The 21114-nt window shown below is 42.9% G+C and overlaps 2 protein-coding genes across 4 annotated transcripts; one reads left to right on the forward strand and one right to left on the reverse strand.

Annotated features, from left to right (window-relative positions):
* LOC8057143 (putative protease Do-like 14) lies at positions 11902 to 17419 on the reverse strand. 3 transcript variants are annotated; one of them, XM_021461711.1, is made up of 10 exons: positions 17094 to 17419; positions 16156 to 16335; positions 15949 to 16076; positions 14495 to 14706; positions 14277 to 14358; positions 13830 to 13972; positions 13054 to 13174; positions 12794 to 12886; positions 12202 to 12361; positions 11902 to 12111 (listed from the first exon to the last, which is right to left on the reverse strand). In XM_021461711.1, the coding sequence occupies exons 1-9, from the start codon at positions 17302 to 17304 to the stop codon at positions 12245 to 12247; spliced, it is 1287 nt and encodes a 428-aa protein (XP_021317386.1). In that variant the 5' UTR covers positions 17305 to 17419; the 3' UTR covers positions 11902 to 12111; positions 12202 to 12244. The 3 variants fall into 3 exon arrangements, with proteins under 3 accessions (XP_021317386.1, XP_002450554.1, XP_021317387.1); XM_002450509.2 differs by having other exon boundaries at positions 11902 to 12361; XM_021461712.1 differs by having other exon boundaries at positions 11902 to 12361; positions 15949 to 15983; positions 17094 to 17401.
* On the forward strand, positions 18775 to 20679 carry LOC8057144 (3-oxo-Delta(4,5)-steroid 5-beta-reductase). The gene has a single exon (XM_002449218.2). The coding sequence runs from the start codon at positions 19179 to 19181 to the stop codon at positions 20418 to 20420; it is 1242 nt and encodes a 413-aa protein (XP_002449263.1). The 5' UTR covers positions 18775 to 19178; the 3' UTR covers positions 20421 to 20679.

The following is a 21114-nucleotide window of genomic DNA, read 5'->3' on the forward strand; positions in this document are numbered from 1 at the left end:
AATATTTTGATATATACATGTAGTATTAAATATAGACTATTTATGAAACTAAAAACATAGCTAGACAGTAATTTGCGAGACGAACCTTTTAAGCCTAATTAGTCCATAATTGAACAATAATTGATAAATAAAACAAAAATGCTACAGTACATGTTAAACTTTAACACCACCAACCAAACACCCACTAATAGCAGCATGCTGCAAATATTTCGAGATGAGAAATGCTATCAAACACTCATTATTTTCTATCTTCTCTTCCTCTTTCTTTCATCTTTTTCTAACTCGTAGAATTAGAAGAGGCTCGCAGGCCAACCAGGCGATGGGAACGACAGGAGGGCAGCGATTAGAGTTCTGTTGATGTAGAAGGCGGCCGAGCCAAGTTGGGACGGAAGCGGCCATGGCCATGGCCATGGCGGCAGTGGAAGGAGAAGGAGAAGACGTAGGTTATTGTACGCCACAGGCAGACGATAGGGTCTCGTCAGAGCTCCATGGCCGCGAAGCTCCAACCACGCCGTGATTGGGTGATGAGGAGGAGGAGGAGGAGGAGGAAGAAGAAGAAGAAGAAGAAGAAGAAGAAGAAGAAGAAGAAGAAGAAGAAGAAGAAGAAGAAGAAGAAGAAGAAGAAGAAGAAGGAAGAGATACGAGCTCCAACTAGCTCCAACGTGCCAAAGATTTTGAGGCCCCGGAGCAAACCAAGAAATGGAGGAATACACTAGTGAAATACAAAAAAATCGATATATAGTTGTATTCCGGCATATAAGTAACAAGTACATGTTATTTTGCATTCAAAGAACTGCAATATGAGTTTAGAATTCTTACTAATCTGCTTTCATCATCGTCGATGTATGTGCAATCTGCTATCTCTATCTATCTCCACACCTCTTGACTAGTCGACTACATACTACCTCACTTGTCGTAGGCATGCAGTGCTACTCGAAGGAGGATTGGGACTGTTCCACGTCCATGGATAATAGAGGATCACTACATATGATAGGCCAAGTTAAAGCTCAATAGTTGGGGGCCCTAATTTATTGGGGCCTGGTCTAGCTACTCCAGTTGCGCTGCCTAATGTATAGGCCTGCTCACTTTGAACAATGTTGGTGAGAGACTGTATATATAATTTTTCTAGAAAGTTAATTTTGTCAATAAAAATATCACTTTTCCCTAAAGAAAGTTGCTTATCATGAAAACTAAAAAATAGACCCACAAATGCTACTCTCTCCCTTTCAAATTGCAAGTTATCTTGATTTTTCCAAGTACTTTTTTATCTTCTTATCTTATATCTTATAAATAAAAAGCATGAAATTCCATGGCAGAGATGTCACGACACGATCTTTTGAATAAAAACCTTGAAAGAAGGAAAGAGAAAAAAAAAGTTGGTACAACATGAACAAACAAGATGCTTATTTCCCCCAAGGAAATTAACTCTGAGACACCCTAAAATGTCTCTTACAACTGCCCTCAACGCAACAAACAGTTCCACGTTTCCAATATTTTCTCACTTTCACTATCAACACAGTTGTTACTACTTTTCTCTCGCAAGAGCACTTCCACACGTATGCGTATTTCCCCAACTGTCCACACCGGACTCCCGTGCGGTGCGAAAGGTGGTGACGCGGCGGCAAGTTGCTAAAAAAAAAAACACACCAACGTTGCCAACACAGGACGGGAGGAGGGAGGGTGACCACACATGACACACCACTGGGCACAGACACAGAGTGGGCAGGCAGCGGCACACGGGCGCCGCAGAGGATTCGGCAGCTTTTGTTTGGTCCTGCTCCAAGCGCGGATCTGCAGCCGCGAACCAGGCCTTGTTTAGTTCTGAAAAGTTTTTTTAGTACTGTAGCACTTTCGTTTGTTTGTAACAAATATTATCTAATCATGGACTAACTAGGATCAAAAGATTCGTCTCGTGATTTACAGCTAAACTGTGTAATTAGTTTTTATTTTCGTCTATATTTAATGTTTCATACATGTGCCACAAGATTCGATGTGACGGGGAATATTAAAATTTTTTTGGTTTTCAGGGTGAACTAAACCAGGCCCAGTTTGGAATTGAGATACTCTCTCCTCTTTTTTTTAATTGTTATTTACGCTTCTAAAAAATAACTACCAGTAATTATATATTAAAAATTATTAATATTTATAATACATAATTAGTATCATTAAAAATATATTTAAATTTAGTTTTTTAACAAATTTATTTAAAGATATAATGTTGCACGTATTTTCTACAAATCGAGTCAAATTTGTGGTACGCACACCAACAACGATAATTTAGATAATCATAGAGAGTATGTATTTGCTTATTTTTAATGTGAATTTAATATATGAGAGAGTGCGAACACATGCTCTTAAGAACAAAGTAAATTTTATCTGAATTTATCGTGAAATTTGCAACGGCAGCCCGGAAACATATCTCAGGGCGTGTTTAGTTTGCACCTAAAAAATTTTCATCCCGTCTGATAAAATATTTTGACACATATATGAAGCATTAAATATATATAAAAAATAACTAATTATACAGTTTGCATAGAAACCGCGAGGCGAATCTTTTAAGTCTAATCCATAATTGTTATAGTAATACACATATGTTAATAATAGATTAATTAGACTTAATAAATTCGTCTTGTGGTTTCCAGATGAGTTATGTAATTAATTTTTTATTTAGTATCTGAACACCCTTTCCAACATCACATGAAACATTGTGACATCAAAAAAATGTCATCCACAAATTAAACAAAGGCCTCAGTTATACTACCTCTATCCCAAAATAGAAGTTATTCTTGCTTTTTTTAAAATCAGTTTTTTTTAACTTTGATGAACTATGTATAAAAAATACTAATATTTATAATATATAATTAGTATTATTAAATAGATAGTTAAATATACTGTCATAATAAATTTATTTAAAGATATAAATATTATCTGTATTTTTTATAAATCTAGTTAAAGAAAAAAATATTTAAACTGCACGTATCCCGTGACATCGTCATAGGCATAGATAGATGCCATCGGCTAATAACATCGCAAGGGGCCCGCCTGCCTGTGCCACTGGATGCCAAGGCATAATTTAAAGCGACCCTGACAAACGGCAAACGTGGCAGCGGGTACTCAATACTCTCGTACGGTCTCTTCATCATATGTTGGGTTCGCAGAATCCAGTTCCGCTTCGCGTGGAGATTTTTTTTTTTACAATACAAGAAAATTTATTGCCCGCAGCAAGATGCTGCAAAAATGGATACAGAGTTGAGGTCTACTTGAAGTAGAGCCTGAAACAAAATGCAAAAGGGGCCACAGAGAGGCCCGGTACAATTACAGTTTTGAACTGTGAGCATGGAGTTTCTGGCTTGTTTTGCTAAAGTGTCAGCTGTTGTATTTTGAGTTCGAGTGGCTGCAATGTTGGAGAAAACCTACGTAAAAGGTTTGATTCTCCACTGGGGTGGGTTCTGTTGATGCTCCTGATAGAGGAAATGCACCAGCTGTTGGGAATCTGAAAGAAAATTGCAGTATTGAATTTGTAGAGCTTTGACAATAGTTGCTCCAAACGCTAGGGCTGCCGCTTCACCCATGAGAACGGATGGCAATCTTGTAGTTGCGCTTTGACATAGATGGCTTGAAGTGGCTAAACCTGAAAGTTTAGGATAAAGATGCCTAGACCTGCAATGTTAGTGTTTGTGTTCTGGTTATCGGAAACCACCGCAGCATCAACATAACATCTTGAGCCTTGGAGGCCTGCAGGGTAGGGACAGAAGTGCCCTGGTGGCTGTTGGAGGTGAGTCTGCAAAACTGAAAGGTGATTACCTAGAGATTGAGCAAACTGAGGCGATGTCCGAGGAGGATTTTGTTCGTTCTGGAACATATAGGCTTGGATGGCATGATGAACTTGTGGAGCTGTCCAATCCTTGCCGTGGAGATGGAGGGAATAAAAAAATCACACAGGCACAGCCACTGGTGAGGCCTTGTGTAGATCCAAATGTTTTTGATTTAAGGTTCCATTTGGTTATCTTTATTAAATTTTAACTCCTATCATATCAAATATTTAGACACATGCATAAAATACTAAATATAGAGCTTGTTTAGATACACTCAAAAACCTAAAAAATTTTAAACCGTCACATCGAATCTTGTGGCATATGCATAGAACATTAAATATATATTAAAAAATAACTAATTGCACGATTTACCTATAAATTGCGAGACGAATCTTTTAAACTTAATTAATCTATGATTAGACAATGTTTGTCAAATACAAATGAAAGTACTACAGTATCAAAATCCAAAAAGATTTTGGATCTAAACACGTCCATTGACTATTTATAAAACTAAAACATAGCTAGAGAGTACTTTACGAGAAAAATCTTTTAAGCTTAATTAGTCCATAGTTAAACATTAATTATTAAATAAAATGAAAATGCTATAATACCGTTAAACTTTAACACCTCCAACCAAACACACCTTAAGTATTGTAGCATATTCATTCATATTTGCTAATTATTGTCCAATCATAGACTAATTAGGCTTAAAAGATTCATCTCGCAAATTAAAAAAATATATAATTAGTTATTTTTTATTTGTATTTAATGCTCTACTGTAAGATTAGATGTGACGAGAAGTTTTGAAAAGTTTTTGGATTTTGGGTATGTGTGCCACAAATTTAACTCGATTTGTTGAAAATACGTACAACATTTATATTTTTGAATAAATTTATTAAAAAACTAGATTCAAAGATCTTTTTAATAATACTAATTATATACCATAAATATTCAATTTTTAATATATATATATATATATATAATTAAAGTTGTTTCTCGAAAAACATAAATGATAATTATTTAGGACCGGAGGGAGTATTTCATTGTAAAATCCGTTCCGCTCAAACTTTCTTCAAAAGGCCTTGTTTAGATGTAATTTTTTTTGATTTTGACACTGTAGCACTTTTGTTTTTATTTGACAAACATTGTTCAATTATAAAGTAATTAGGTTTAAAAAATTCGTCTTACAAAGTTTTTTTATCTATATCTAATGCTTTATACGAGAAATCTTAAAAAAAAATTTGGTTTTTGGAGTAAGAGCATCTCCAACGATTGGCCAAATGACTTGCCATCCTAAAAATTTGGCAAAAATTACAACAAAACAATCTCCAACAGTTTGCTATATGGATTTGCTAAATCTGGGCGTTTGCCAAATTGTGGAGCCGCGCGTGTAGCTTTCCGCGCGCGGAAAGCCTTCGCCATCGGCGCTCGCGGCAATTTCTCGTTTCGTTCCCGCGTGGGTCGGAAATATCCCTGCTTCGTCGATCTCGTCGCTCCGTCTCCGGCAGGGCTCCGTCGACGCTGGTATGTCCCTAAAATCTTCCAAGTCTCAGTCTGGGGGCGTAGCTAGGGGCGGAATCGGGGGAGGAGGAGGGGGCAGGAGGCGCCGTGGGGATGGAGGGGAGGGGGCAGGAGGCGCCGTGCGGGATCGACGGATGCGGCGGCTTCGTCGAGGGATGGAGCTTCGACGGAGGGAGCTGGGTAGGGGGCGGGGCGCTGGGCAGGGGATTTCGTCGAGGGATTCATCTCCACCGTCTTCCCTTCGTCTTCTCCCTCCTGCTCGCCTTCTTCGCCGTTGCCGCCTCCGACGAGATCGACGGATGCGGCGGCTTCTTTCTCAAACCGAAACCTCAGGAACCTTCTCGGGCTCGTCCGCCGAGCGAGCGTCGGCACGGGCGCCAGCCACCAGCGAGGCCCCTGGAACCCAGCACAGGCACGGCGGCCCCGCTCGCTCTGGTCCCGGGCATCCCGGTGCGGGCGGAGGCCCCAGCTGCCCCTGCGACCCCGGCGCGGCCGATGATGTGGGCGTGGCGGTTCTGGCGACCCCAAAGCAGGCGGAGGGAGCTGGGCAGGGGGCGAGGCGCTGGGCAGGGGGCTTCTGGCGACCCTTTCGTGAGTACCAATAGCTTATGTCTCCTATGTGGAAGACTGAATCGACCTTTCCTGTCTGAATTTCTTTAGCCACTGCCTTGGCCAAAGAAATCGATCCAGGCTGCAAAACGCTTGCCGTGAGAGTTACTACTGAACACAAAACCCAGAGTTAAGCGATTCTGTTTTTCAAGGCAACATTTTGGTCTACCTGAATGTAGTGTTCCACTGATGGGTCCAGCGGAGCCTTCCCCATATCACCATAGATCACAAATGATGTCTCGTCTGAGCCTGCAGCTGGTGGCATTCTGAATTTGTTTGTGCTACTACAACCCACAGAATCACTGCACATGATACTATGGTTAGCATATTCAGATCAGCTGGCCATTTCTTTTCATACCAGCCTGATGTAGTTAAGTTTCAGTTTTCAAGTGTGATTTCTTACCTGGTACTTGAGTAAGAGTGGCTCAACAGAGGCCACAAAAATTGGATCTACATTAGCTGGTATTCCGACATGGGATGAATACATGGGTCTATGCCTGCAATTTTCATTGAAGTATGGTGATGGGTATCTGAATAGCACATATTACCGATTCAAGAGAAACAAAGTATAAAACGAAAGAACCTAAGTTTATAATTTTACTGGGTGGCCTGAACACTTGTAAGCAACAGTTTGAACCCAGCAATGTTTTCAACTGCAAGGTTATTGAAGAAGCCAACAAGTCCAGTACACAAGCCAGTAAGAAGAACCAAGGACCATTTGAGAACAATATACTGGAATATCTGCTTCTTCTTTCTTGATTGCCAATCTTGCTTGAAAAGTTCATTTTCCACAATTCTGAAACATGCAGTAAAAATTTTGATGATAGGTCGGGAAGTAGCATAGCAAGCCTGATAAAATGTGCATATTTTCTATTTGTAAGGAGTATACAATCAGCAATTTACATCTGCCAGATATTTTGAGTTTACACTGAAGAATTTTGCAGTGCTTCTTCTCAGTTTTTTGGTTGGTATCCTATTTTTGGCATGCTACAGCCCCATTTAAGAACAATACATGCTCTGACCACTGGTGCTATGAGGTTTAGAAGAAGTCCCATTCAATCAGAAATTTATTCAATGTTGACAGTACCATTGTTGTTTAGTTTCAGTTAGTTTAATTTTAATTCCAGGTTAATTCTAGCTTTTTATTAATTCTAGTTTAATTTTAATTCCAGGTTAATTCCAGTTTGTCTGACCACTGGTGGTTTTTCATTTTTGTTAGACTCAATGGAGAATCAGAGAGAGGAGTTCTTGTCTGGGATTCTTTTCAATGGAGATGATGACCATGTTCAAAGTTTCAATGACTTGACCAGTCCAATGACTCAACAAGAAACGCAGTACAGTCCAGAAGAGGTGCAAGTAAAATCAGGCTATGGTTCCAAAATAAATTGACAGCAAATAAAATCATAATAATATTCAAATATTGTACGAATATAAATCTGGGTGATGGTTCCAAAGGTGTTCGATGAGATCTTCTTTCAACTGCATATGTGTGTCTTTGTTTCTGATCTGCTGATGTGCTTGAATATATTCATCAAGCGTGCGAGTTCGCCGGCCACGACCTATCTCCACATTGTCACCCTGATTTTCAAATTCCTCGTTATGGTCTACCACGAATCCTTCATCTTCGACGATCATATTATGCATGATAACACAAGCCCTCATGATTACTGCTAATGTATCAATGTCCCAAAACCGTGCCCCACCACGAACAATGGCGAACCTAGATTGTAGAACGCAGAAAGCCCTCTCCACCATCTTCCGTGCTGCTTCTTGCGCTTTGGCAAAGTATTGCCTCTTGTTGCCCACAGGCCGACTGATAGACTGGATGAAAGTAGCCCAAGGGGGGTAGATGCCATCTGAAAGATAATAACCCATGTTGTAGTCGTGGCCATTTACAGAAAAGTTCACTGCTGGAGCTCTACCTTCCACGAGATTGTCAAACAAAGGAGATCTATGAAGAACATTAATGTCATTATGAGAGCCGGACATTCCAAAGAAAGCATGCCATATCCAAAGGTCATCCGAAGCTACAGCTTCCAAAATGATAGTGGGCTTATCCACATGACCCTTGTACTGACCCTGTTTGTCATATGGACAATTCTTCCACGCCCAATGCATACAATCAATGGACCCTAGCATTCCTGGAAATCCTTTTTTCGCACCCATTGCAAGCAAGCGTGCTGTGTCCGCCTCATTGGGATGTCGGAGGTATTCATCTCCAAACACTTCAACAACTGCACGAACAAAGTGACGCACGCTATCGAGCGTTGTACTTTCAGCAATGTGTACGTACTCATCTGTCATATCAGCAGCTATTCCATAACTCAGCATACGCATTGCGGCAGTGACTTTTTGGAAGCAACTCAAGCCAAGTACATTCGCAGCATTTCGTTTTTGGACAAAATACTCATCATGCTCTTCAACAGCGTTCATTATGCGTAAGAAAAGATTCCTAGACATCCTGTACCTGAACAAAAAAAAAAGTTTGGAAACACAAATAATATTTGATTAAAAAACAACTAATCTGAAATTGAAGTGCAAGAACCTTCTACGGAATAATTCGGGACCGTATGTTGGATTCTCAGCCAAATAATCTTGATACATCCTATCATGACCGCCTTGTCTGTCACGAAAAACAACTCGATGACCTTTGACTGAGCCACCATGTGGTCCTTTTTCATTGCTAGCAGTCAGAAGAATTTGAGCAGCCGATACTATAAGACTAGCATCATCATCGGATGATGAATCATCCAACTGTCTTTGCACTCGGGATCTCTTTCTAGGCATGATTCCTAATGGACAAGGTTTATAAAAAAAACTCCATAGTCAGGAACACATGCACAGATGACATGTTGAAGGGACGAAAGGTGTTGCTACATACTCGATAGACCAAGGAGGGAAAGAAGTGCAGATTTTACCTTGTTCACCATACAGGATGATGGATGCGATGGGGTTCCACCCTTGCCGCAATTGATGAAACAAACGGCGGCGGCTTCAGGCAACTCAACGCGTTGTTGGATGATTGGATGGCGGCGGCTTCAGTAGCGAACGTACGCAACGGAGAAAGGGACCAGGCGCCGGCTCAGGGTAGTTGGAAAATTTAGTTAGGATGTGGGTCTTTTTTTTAATTTAGCAAGCCCAAATGGCAAACAATTGGTTATTTTTTCCTACTTGACAAATTATTTACCAAGTTGCTATAACTCGAAATTTGACAAACAAAATTTGTTAATTGTTGGAGATGCTCTAATAAACTAAACAAAGCACGAAAGGGGCAGGTGGTATATGCGTAGCGCTAGGTGGCCGTGACGTGCGATGCTAGATTCTGCTCCCGCACCGCACCGGCACCGCCGGTTTCAGCGCCCAGCACGTCCGTCCGCGTCGCCATCGCTCCTCACCCCGATCCCGACCAGAGGTCCCCAGCCCCCAGCTCCACCGCATCAGTCCCAGTCCTTTTCTTGTGCTCCTCCGCCGCCCCCTGGCCTTTCCCGTGTTCCTTCCCTGGAATGGATTTCGTTACTATGGTCGTGTTTAGTTATATTTTTTTTTAAAAATAGACTTTATAATATTTTTGTTTATATTTGATAAATACTTTTTAATCATAAACTAATTAGGCTAAAAAAATACGTCTTGTAAATTACAGATAAACTGTACAATTTATTAATTTTTATCTATATTTAATATTCTATGCATGTGCCGCGAGATTTGATGTGATAAAAAATCTAAAAAATTTTATAAAATTTTTAAGAACTAAACAAGACCGACTACCTGCAAAAATAAAAAAAAAGCAAGGGGAAAGATGCCCTCGTGTCCTTCTTCCTCGCCGGACACACTGCACATTTGGGCCTTGTTGAGTTTCCAAAATTTTTCAAGATTCTTCGTCACATCAAATATTGCGACACATACATGAAACATTAAATATAGATAAAAAAGATAACTAATTGCACAGTTTACTTGTAATTTACGAGACAAATTTTTTAAGTATAGTTAGTCTATAATTAGACAATTTTTGTCAAATAAAAATGAAAGTGCTGCTAGCCCTTGCCCGGCCGCCGGCGCGTCGGCAGACGGTTCCGTTCCGCCGCCAAAAACGCACAGGCGGTGGCCCCTTTTGCTGATACGCAAACGGCAAACCATCTCGCTTTCCTAGCTCGCACACACGTGGGCCCCAACTCCCTACCGTGCTGCCTTCACCGGAATTCTTCTGCAGGCTCTTCTACTCATGGGAACCATTCACCCCTCCAACAGTCCAACTCCAATTGCAGAAACACCTACTTTTATTGGATATAGGAGAACAAACAATACAGCTAATATTTGGTATTTTCACTATTCCCTCTGTTAGCTGTCTACGTACTACTAGTTTTGTATATACTCCTACTCCATCACAGCTAAGAGCTCAACTGTTTATACATGTCCTTTTCGTAACGTATTTTTGTCCATTTTTTAGCTAGGCACGTCATTCCGCAATGTGTACAAAGTCGTGTGCTTCCACTGGCCACTGTTTCCACTGCAGTTACGTACATATGCAATCAAAATTAGTGCTTCGGAACAACCTAAAAATCCATTGTTCCCACCACCTGGTGTGCCTGCCTCCCCGAAACACATCCTTTTTCTAAGTCCATCGGAGTTGAGAGAGAGATGGGGCGGGGGAGGAGGGGGGGGGGGGGGGGGGGGGGGAAGCTCATTGGTACCCTAACTCGTAGAACTGGAAGGAGGAGGAGGAGGGCTACCTTGTTGGCGCCGCCACCGCCGAAGGGGACAAAGGGAGGAGCCGTGTGGGGTGGAGCTTCGTCAGGAGAGTGGGGAGGAGCTGTCACCGCTAGAGGGGAGAGAGGAGGAGCCTCGTGTGAGCGAGGCGGGTGTCACGTCGCCTGAGCAGCGGCCGAAATCTCAAGCGTCTGCTCTATAGAAAATGCGCTCAAAATAAGTTCATTTTTCATCAAAAGGACAAACTTTTAAAAGGAAAACGCCAGTGTCAGTTCATCTCAGTTACAACCATGATGAGTATTCAATTTTCTCCTTACAGGGGAAAAATATAGAGTATTTTCTCTCCATGATTGCTGCCAATCATACACCAACATGTCAGAGCTCAACTACAGGCTCTTTTTCAATTTGCTTGATTTAGACGCTTTAGTAGCATGACAGTATGCACCCATTATTATCATATTATTATTCAAAAAACCAACATAAACTTCCTGATTCTGTACTATACAGATCTCTCGTTTACGTGTACAGCACACACAGTACGGGCCCACAACTCTACATAAAACTACGCACACAGGTCCACCAATAGCACTGCATTATTAGCTCAAAAAAACAGCACAATATTAATATTTTCAATACCGTGTATTTAATAAGTCTGGAAAAGATTCCCTGCGAGACGCAGACGGGAGCTGATCAGCTGTTGGTACACCATACACTCATACAGGTAGACAAAAGTGTACGTACGTCTACCAGAGAACAATATTTCCTCCCCAATGATGAAGCACGAGAGGGACGTCCCAACAAAAAAAAAAAGCCATGATGTTGTCATCCAACAACCAATGGAAATGGACCTAGGGTTTTGGGTGCTGCACAAGACAGCGGATCCGTCGTAGTGTGCCCACCACACACACAGCAATGATCGACCTGAAAATCCCAGCAGACCAACGAGCAGACGTACTCCGTACAACATTGCCCCCCAAACAGACAGACATACACGCTGATGATCATTTGGCCGTTGAAAGTCTCCTTTAGTGTCGAGTGCAAGATTTCCCTGACCTAATAGATTCCACAAAATCTTCACATCATAGACAGTGGATTGAAAATTACAGTTTGGAAATGGAATTGTGATCTTATCTAGTTTGCGCTTCAATCACTTTACTATGCGGAGTCCGGCTGATGTTGGTTTGTTGTGAGAGAGAAACTCTTGTTCCGGCTGATAAGTATTGCATAGAATGGCAAAACATAGTAACCCCTCTTTGAAGAAAATCAAGGAATTGGTATTCTTGAACCTGACAGGCGTTATCCAATTCAAAGAAATAAAATGAAAACCTACCGTTATTGATTGTAAATACATGCTACAGAAAAAAAACCCAACACGTACCATGACTGAACATGGCGCTAATATATATTTCCCATATATTTTCGTTCCTTTCTTTGGGTGGTCCTGTCACCTATCATCCTCTGGCTACATACAGAACTCAACAGAAAGTATGTCTATGGGTGTCCATGGCATCTATTATCTTAAGAAAATTGGAGTTACAATGGAGAATCCTACCATTAGGATTTAGCTCAGCTTTCCCAGCAGAGATTAGTTTAGGTCATCTGCTGGCATCTGCCTCCTCTGGTATCACAGTTAAGGTCACTGTCACATTGCTCGCTCTTTTGACAAGAACTTTAAATGGTACTCCGACCTTGTCCCCCATGATATCAATGATCTGCAGCGAACACTTTATTATCATGTTTGTACAAATAAAGAAAAAGAATATAATCTTCCTCTTCATTTGAGGGTTTGGAAGAAAAGGAATATTGAAATTGGAAAAACAAATGTACCACTACTAGCAATTGGCTCTAACCAGGTATTTTTTCATGTCGAAATTGAAAGTAGATATTACAACTTAATATGATAACTACTTTCAGGGAAAAGAAAAGGAATCCTTCAAGTATATTAAATCATATGGCGCACATTTTTTTTTTTTGAAAGGATGGCAAAAGCTTTCCCGTGGATTTTATTAGACAAAGAAAAAACAAAGGCAAGTGACGGACCAGTTTTTTCCAATGGAAACTGGGCCCAAAAAACCACAATACAACTTCAAACCAACAACTAAAACCATCATATAGCACACAGCACTAGTAGTTATCTTAATTACCTCTTTGATGCTCTCAACTGGTTTGCCACCAAATTCAACAACCACATCCCCAGGACGAAATCCTGCTTGTTCAGCTGGAGATGCTGGTGTAACCTGATTGAGAACCCACAGACTGTCAGCAGACCCAGCATTGAGAAGGTATTATCAGAATCAGTATGACAAAAGTGAAATGTGCCAAACATATACTCATACTCACACAGTCACTTATAACACATAGTACAAGGTGTGTTATTTCGTAAGTGCAAATAATAATAGCTTACCATAGGAACAAGCACCCCTTTTCTTACATCTGGAAAAGTACTTGATTTTTCTTTGAGCTGTGCAATGATCATGGGATTCAGGTCAAGCATCTTTAAACCAAGCCATGGCCTTACAACTCTCCTGCATTGTATATTGGACACAAGCATAAGCGGCTCCCAGACACGCAGGTAAACAAACATGGATAGTGTAAGTCATCCAAAATAAATCTACTAAAAAAGGTTGGTACACACAGTCTTATTCCCACAGATAACTTGCTTTCTCCAATTACAAACATAAGTTTCCATTAGGACATTGATATGGCCTTCAGTGTGACACTTTGACTAGCAATATGTATAAAAAATATAGTATCATAATGGAAATAATTATAGATTATGAAAGGATTTTTATAATGGATCTAACATTGTCAATCTTGAGTAGTCAATTTGTATAAAATTTTATATGTTGATCACAATTTTTTAACAAAAAAAAAAAAAATACTTGGGACAAACCTAGATGTACATATACTTATGATTGAAGGATCTAATGAAGTATTATTATCCTTTTATCATATAAAATGAAGCTTGGAAACACTAATGGTATTGCATTTTTTATTGTTTGATTTTATTCACAGAAGTACTTTATTACATGTTTTGAACTTCAAATCACTAGCTCAATCCAAGAGCACACATCATACAAAACGATAGAAAGAAATTCCAAAGAGAAAGCTAAAAGACAGCGATACCATGATATAATAAATTGCAAGCAGTATTATGCTATGCGTAAGAGTAAGGCATACCCATTTTTCTTAAAGTTCTCTACTATTTTAATGACAGAGTCAATCGGTACTGCAAAGCTCAAACCATCAGCATTCCAAACTTTCATCACATTAACTCCAATAATCTCACCATCAAGGTTCACAAGAGGGCCTCCAGAATTTCCCTGCATAGTTTATTCAACAGATATATATTGAGAAGGAAGACAGAATCCAACAAAACTGAGAACCATAAACAATGTGTATATGCATTGCAAGTAAAACGCATGCTACACTGACATTTCAATGTTAATTTTGACTAGAATCTACATAATCTTCTGCATTTTCTCGGGACATGATGAGGTGAGGTGACAACTGATGAGGCATAGTCATATGGCCAAAACATTTAAGAAGAACTAGTAAACTCATAGCAAATGCAAGATACTTTTACACTAATTTCACATGTTAGCAACACAAAACCAACGGTCTTGCCTTATTAATAGCGCAATCTGTTTGCAGATACTCCCTTCGCAATCCTCCAAGACCCAGATCACTGCTTTTCCGGTCAACACAGCTACAACAAAGAAAATCAAAAGTCAACATAGACAATTTTAGTCAACAAGAAAATGTATGCATGCAATTTTTCAAAAACTACTAGTATTAATGATAACTCATGAGAGTAAATTGAATAAAAATAATTAGGTCTTAACCTGACAATACCAGCGGTAACTGTGTTCTGAAGAGAAAGTGGACAGCCCACAGCAACAACCCAATCACCTGGCTGAAGTCGAGATGACGATCCAAGCCTGGCAGCCGGTAAAGGGGTCGCAGATTTAATCTTCACAACGGCGATGTCGGACACACGGTCAGCATTAAGGACAACACCTTCAAATTCACGACCATCTTGTAAAGTCACACTAACCTGTAACAATATTCAACCTTCTATGAGAAAGATGATGAAGGAAAAAGTTTAGTGACGAAATCATAATCAGTGATCTTCTGGAACCGAGGGGGACGAGCGCCGTGGTGCTCGGCAAACCCGTGCGGCCCAGAACTCGACGATGAGTGCTGCTGCTGAGAGGCTTGCAGCGTAACGATCTGCTGCTGCATCGTCTCCATGTTCTTGGCCATCGTCTCAATCATCTTGGCCAGGTCTGCGTTGGAAGGCTCAGACATGGCTGAATCGGAGGATGCGGTGGAGGGGGCGGGTGAAGGAGGAGGAGAAGGCAGAGCGGCAGCGGAGGAAGATGATCGGTGGCCGGAGGATCGCCGGAATCCCGATACCAGGTTGTCACAAGCCTCCTTGCTTAGCTCAGCAGGGCCTGTGCTTCTCAGGTTGTAGCTAGAACCAGGTAGGGGAGGCGCCAGGATTGTTGCCTGGCTGCCCAGCAAAGGTGAGATTAGAGAATAGAACTAGATGAGAAGACTAGAGATTACTTCATTCTTTGTTAATCATAATCGAGGGTCTGGCTTACATATATATAGGAGATAGCCCAGCCGGCTGATCACCCTTGATTCACATTCACACCTCAATCTCTCATTCACACCTTGATCTCTCATTCATACTCTAAACAGTATTAGGCCCTTTCATACTTCTGGACCTTTGGCAGCCTTCTGCCCCTTGGGGCGCCGGCTATACTGCCGTCCCCACATGACAGATCTGTAGCAAGTTTTGTAATTATCCATGCTGCTGTAGCTTGGAGGATTGGGTCACTAAGTTTAGAACATTCACCCTAGTACTTAGTAGATAAACTTTTGTTGGTCAATCTCAGCTTAAATGAAAGGTGAAAGGATTAAGGACATTAAGTTAACTCAATTACAAAGTCAAGAGACAATTTTGAAACAAATAAAGACCAAAACTGTCCTGACTAGGTACGAAATACAGAAGTATTAGCATCCACTACTGCCAAACTCTTCTCTCCAAGGATAAATACAAAAGTATCAAAACTTACTTATGTGGAGTTAAATCAACCCTTCAGAAATCAGAACTAGTGTCTGAAATTTAGCAAAGAACGAGCTACCAAATTGACACAAATGGTTCTTCAAACAAGAATCCAAATGCACGCTTCACATTGTCCACATGACCAACCATAAGTGGTTGATGGTATTTACACAGTCAGCATGTAAGGAGTACGTACAGATAAGATAGTGCCAAGTTAGTAACCTTTCTCCTCACAATTGCTTTTGTGCTTTGAAAATCTGCAACAACATGTGCACATGTCAATATCGTCCCATCTGGATCTATTATAGTTCCAGATCCGATGCTCTGCTCTTGCACCCATCCATGCATATCTACAAAAAAGGTGAGTGCACACAGCTACAACACTGGTGAGGAATTTAACAGTTTTCCATTAGACAAGAGTGTTCTCACCATGCATAGAAGAAATGTTTACAACAGCAGGACCAACTGCAGATGCCGCCTTGGCAATCGAATTCCTGCCTAGACACCCTGGGCAGCATCTTGAATCACACGAGCTTCCGTCAGAACCTTGGTCTCTGTCGTTAGCAGGTGAAACCGATGCAGACGCGAAGGTATTTAGTATTGGAAACCCTAGAAACACATTTTTACACAGTAAGATCTTCAACACACAGAGCTCTAACTTACCAAGACGAAGGTAACAATTAACAAGGCAACTGCAGTTTCAGGTATAGCAAAAATGCACTTCAGAGTTATTAAGAACATATCAAAGGTTGTAACTACAAACATTCCCAATCATATCTTTGTCAGTCATCCTTAACTGTCAACTGTAACTATGATGCACATAGGTAAATTGAAGTTCATCATACGGACTCAAACTAAGACCCTGCAACTGCAAGCACGCTGATATATGATAATTAGAAATTGCCACCTATCTACATGATCCAACAAACACATGCAACTTTTCATGACATGCCCTTGCAAAGCTTGTTCGTCTCGACATAAGTTGGTCCACTTACTATCAGTAGTTCAGTACGGCTGAAAAGTTCAGTGTCCAGCTCCAGCCACAGGTTCCTCTACTGAATTGAACTAACAAGACCCGCCAATGCGCATAGTGCCGTACGCAGTATATTGTACCTGAATCCAGACACTCACCACACCATCCCAGACAATCAGATGGAGGAGGGCCAGCCGAGACGCAATCCCAGGCCCAAACGAGTGACATTCGAAAATCCCCGAACCCAAAACCCATTGGACGGGCAACAGCGACTCGCGACTCCGCCACGCGGCCAGGCAAAAGACCGACCGTCTCACCGACTGCCTAGGCTGTACAAGAAGAAGAAGAAGAAGGGGGGGGGGGGGGGGGGGGGGGGGTGGGGGTGAAAACGGACCTTGGTACGGATACGGGAGCAGCCACGGGGAGAAGAGGCGGGCGCCGGAGCGGAGCCCCTCGGCGGCGGGGGCGGCGGTTGGGAGGGCCTGGCGGAGCGTCTGTGGCGGGGAGACCGAGGCGTAGACGGCCGTGTCGGGGTCGCGGCCGCGCGAGAGTGCGGCGGCTGCGGCGAGGAGGAGCGCGGCGCGGCGGCCGCAGCGGAGGAGCATTCTGGAAGGATCGCTGGCTGGCTTGGCGTGCCGCACACGAGGGAAACGCAAGCAGAAGCAGCAGAGCAGGAGGAGCTACGGCGCGGCCGTCGCGAAGCGTCTGCGGGAGCCTGGACCTGGAGGAGCGAAAGGAAATGGACCTTTTTCTTGCGGGCTGTGGCCGCGAGAGGCTGCGCGTGAAGCCGAGTTGGGCCGACAAACCCGCACGAGTTCAGTCCTCGTAGGCTCTACTTACGGCCCACTTCCAGGCCCGATGTCAGCGACCTGATGCCGCTGCCCGAGACTTACGGCCCACTTCCGTCAGTGAAGAGCCCCGTCCGCGCCAGGCTGCAAGGGTCCATCGGCCCAACCCACCATTCTCTGATCCAAGTGATGTAAGTATACATGTACGCTGAGAGAGAGCGCGACATCTACGAATTACCAAATACTCCCTCAGTTTCATCAAATTATAAGAGCTTTGTTTTTTTTTTCTAGATTTATAGATTCTATTACACAGCTAGTTATATATTATATATTGTTTCTAAAATATTATGTCTACACATATACCTTATAATTTAGGATAGAGGAAATACTGTTCCGATACAAAAACTGGCCAGAGTGTCATCTTCAACCTTCCCACTCTTGCTCTACTCTTCTTCTTCTTGTCCACAATTCCCCTCTCTACTCGCACTAAGGCCTTGTTTAGTTCCAAAATTTTTGGCAAAATGAGCACTGTAGCAATTTCGTTTGTATTTGACAAATATTGTCCAATCATGGACTAACTAGGCTCAAAAGATTCGTCTCGTCAATTTCGACCAAACTGTGCAATTAGTTTTTATTTTTATCTATATTTAATACTTCATGCATACATCTAAAGATTCGATGTGACGGGAAATCTGAAAAATTTTGCAAAATTTTTGGGAACTAAACAAGGCCTAAGATATCTCGTTGCAGATCTTGGACTTCAAGCCTCCCTCACCACCACTATACCTGAGACTCCAGCACATTCGGGGAGTCATGGGTGCCACCCTACAGCTCGTCCTCGACACCATGAACAAATACCGACCGAGACTGCAAGTTCACTGCCCCCACCACCACCGTCGATTGTATGACACATTTGGAAGGAGCACATGCAAATGGGTGGATATTCAACAGGCAAGAAGCAACAAAGGACATCACAATTCACAAATTGGTCGATAGTATTCTCTCATTCTAAATAATAAATATTTTGTCTTTCTTAGATACATCTGTTTTACTATATATTTAGATATAGTATATATTTAAGTATATAATAATTATGTATCTAATAAGGCTAAAATATTTTATAATTTGAAATGAAGAAAGTAACACTTTTGGGCCTTGTTTAGTTTCCACCAAATTTTGCAAAAAATTTCAGATTCTCGTTACGTCGAATCTTACGCCACATACATAAAACATTAAATATAGATAAAAATAATAATTAATTGCACATTTTACCTGTAATTTGCGAGACAATTTTTTTGATCCTAGTTAGTCTATGATTAGACAATATTTATCAAATAGAAATAAAAGTGCTACAGTGTTTATTTTGTAAATTTTTTAAACTAAACAAGACCTCAGGAAGGAAGCCTGATGTGGATTCAAGCCAGTGCAAAGACGCTAGTGCCACTATATTGCGGTTGGAGCAGAGCAATGATTCACCTTCACCCTGAGCGCTTTGCCGTGCTTGTTTCTTTCACCTGATTGCTCAGCGGGTCGATCGAGTGGTAGGTTCTCAGTCAGCATCAGCGGCCATCGGAGTCAACGACTGGTAGGACATCCGAGGGCGCCACCAGCTCAAGCCTCTCAAGCTCCCCACATAGCAAACCGGAGACGACGTTTACACTATCCAGGCCGGCCGGCCGGCGCCGATCGAGATGAGCATGAGCTGGTGGTGGAGGGGAGCCATCGGCGCCACCCGGAGGCGCCAGGACGAGCACGCGACGGCGACGACGGAGCGACGTCCGTTCCAGAGCGTGGCCCTCGTCGTCGGCTGCACCGGCATAGTGGGCGCCTCCCTCGTCGACATCCTCCCGCTCCCGGACACCCCCGGCGGGCCATGGAAGGTCTACGCGCTCTCCCGCCGCCCACTCCCTCCGTGGTGGCAGTACCGGCACCCGCCGTCCTCCTCCTCCTCCGTCGTCACCCACCTACAGGTCGACCTCACCGACTCCGCCGCCGTCGCCAAGACCCTCACGCCGCTCACCGACATCACCCACGTCTTCTACGCCGCGTTGTCGGCGCCCAGCACGGTCGACGAAGCCAAGAACCGGGAGGCCAACTCCGCCATGCTCCGCAGTGTCCTCGCCGCCGTGGTCCCCAACTGCCCCAGGCTCCGCCATGTCTGCCTGCAGACCGGGACCAAGCACTACATGGGCCCGCCGGCGTCGTTCGGGCGGCGGACCACCGCCCACGACCCGCCGTACACCGAGGACATGCCGCGCCTCGACTGGCCCAACTTCTACTACGACCAAGAGGACGTCCTCCTCGACGCGGTCGCCGCCGGCGCCGGGGCCGTGACCTGGTCCGTGCACCGCCCCAGCCTCGTCTTCGGCTTCTCCCCGCGGAGCGCCATGAACGTGGTGTGCAGCCTCTGCGTGTACGCCGCCATCTGCCGCAAGGACGGCGTCCCGCTGCAGTGGCCGGGGTCCCTCGGCGCATGGGAGGGGTTCAGCAACGCCTCCGACGCCGACCTCGTCGCCGAGCAGCAGGTATGGGCGGCCGTCGTCGACCACCCCATGGGCATGGCCAAGAACGAGGCCTTCAACTGCAGCAACGGGGATGTCTTCAGGTGGAGGCAGCTGTGGCCGATCCTCGCCGGGCGTTTCGGGGTGGAGTGGGCTGGGTATCGAGGGGAGGAGAACCGGGTCAAGCTCGTGGACGCCATGGCCGGGAAGGAGCCCGTGTGGGCGGAGATCGTCGAGGAGAGCCAGCTCGTGCCGACGCAGCTGCATGAGGTCGCCAACTGGTGGTTCGTCGACGCCTTGTTCTGTGCCAAGTGGGAGTTTCTTGACAGCATGAACAAGAGCAAGGAGCACGGATTCCTCGGCTTCAGGAACACCGCTAAATCCTTCGATAATTGGATCGACAAGATGAAGGCTTGCAAAATTGTTCCTTGACGACGTTTCTAACTCTGTCACGTTGAACACGCCCACACTTGATGTAAATTATATATCATAGTCCATAAACATGTGTGCTCATGCCTCATGAGTCATGAAGGGGCTAAAATCTTATATAATAATAAAAGACTTAATAAGTATTATTAAAAAAATCAGTGTGCAGTACCTGCAGGCTGCAGCCAAAGAAAATATTTTTTTGAGATTACTGTTGCGTGAAAAATATTATATATCAGGCATCTGAAATATAGCAAACCCCTCATATGTTTCCTCCCTCTCAGTCGCCTGAACATTCAGGCGATTCATCTTGAGTGTATAAATATGCTAGTAGTAGTTGCTATATTGATCACATGAGAGAATATTATTACTAGTTATTACTATTGCCTGAAAAATATTATATTTCAGGCATCTGAAATATAACAAATCCTGTATTCTCATGCTCGTTCATTATGTTTCCAAAACAATACACCGGTTATCATAAACTTAGCTCTGCATAACACTTCCGTGTGTGCCTTTAGTATTAAATTCTAACCCCAAGCTTAAACTATGGAGACTCTTGTTACTCCTTCGTTCTAAATTATATAACATTTTGGTTTTTCTAAATACAATTATTTTTACTATATATCTCAACATAGTGTATATCTAATTGCATAAACAAAGTCTATATATTTAGAAAAGTCAAAACATCTTCAAGTAG

The sequence above is a fragment of the Sorghum bicolor genome, chromosome 5, assembly GCF_000003195.3.
Source record: "Sorghum bicolor cultivar BTx623 chromosome 5, Sorghum_bicolor_NCBIv3, whole genome shotgun sequence".
NCBI classification, from domain to species: domain Eukaryota; kingdom Viridiplantae; phylum Streptophyta; class Magnoliopsida; order Poales; family Poaceae; genus Sorghum; species Sorghum bicolor.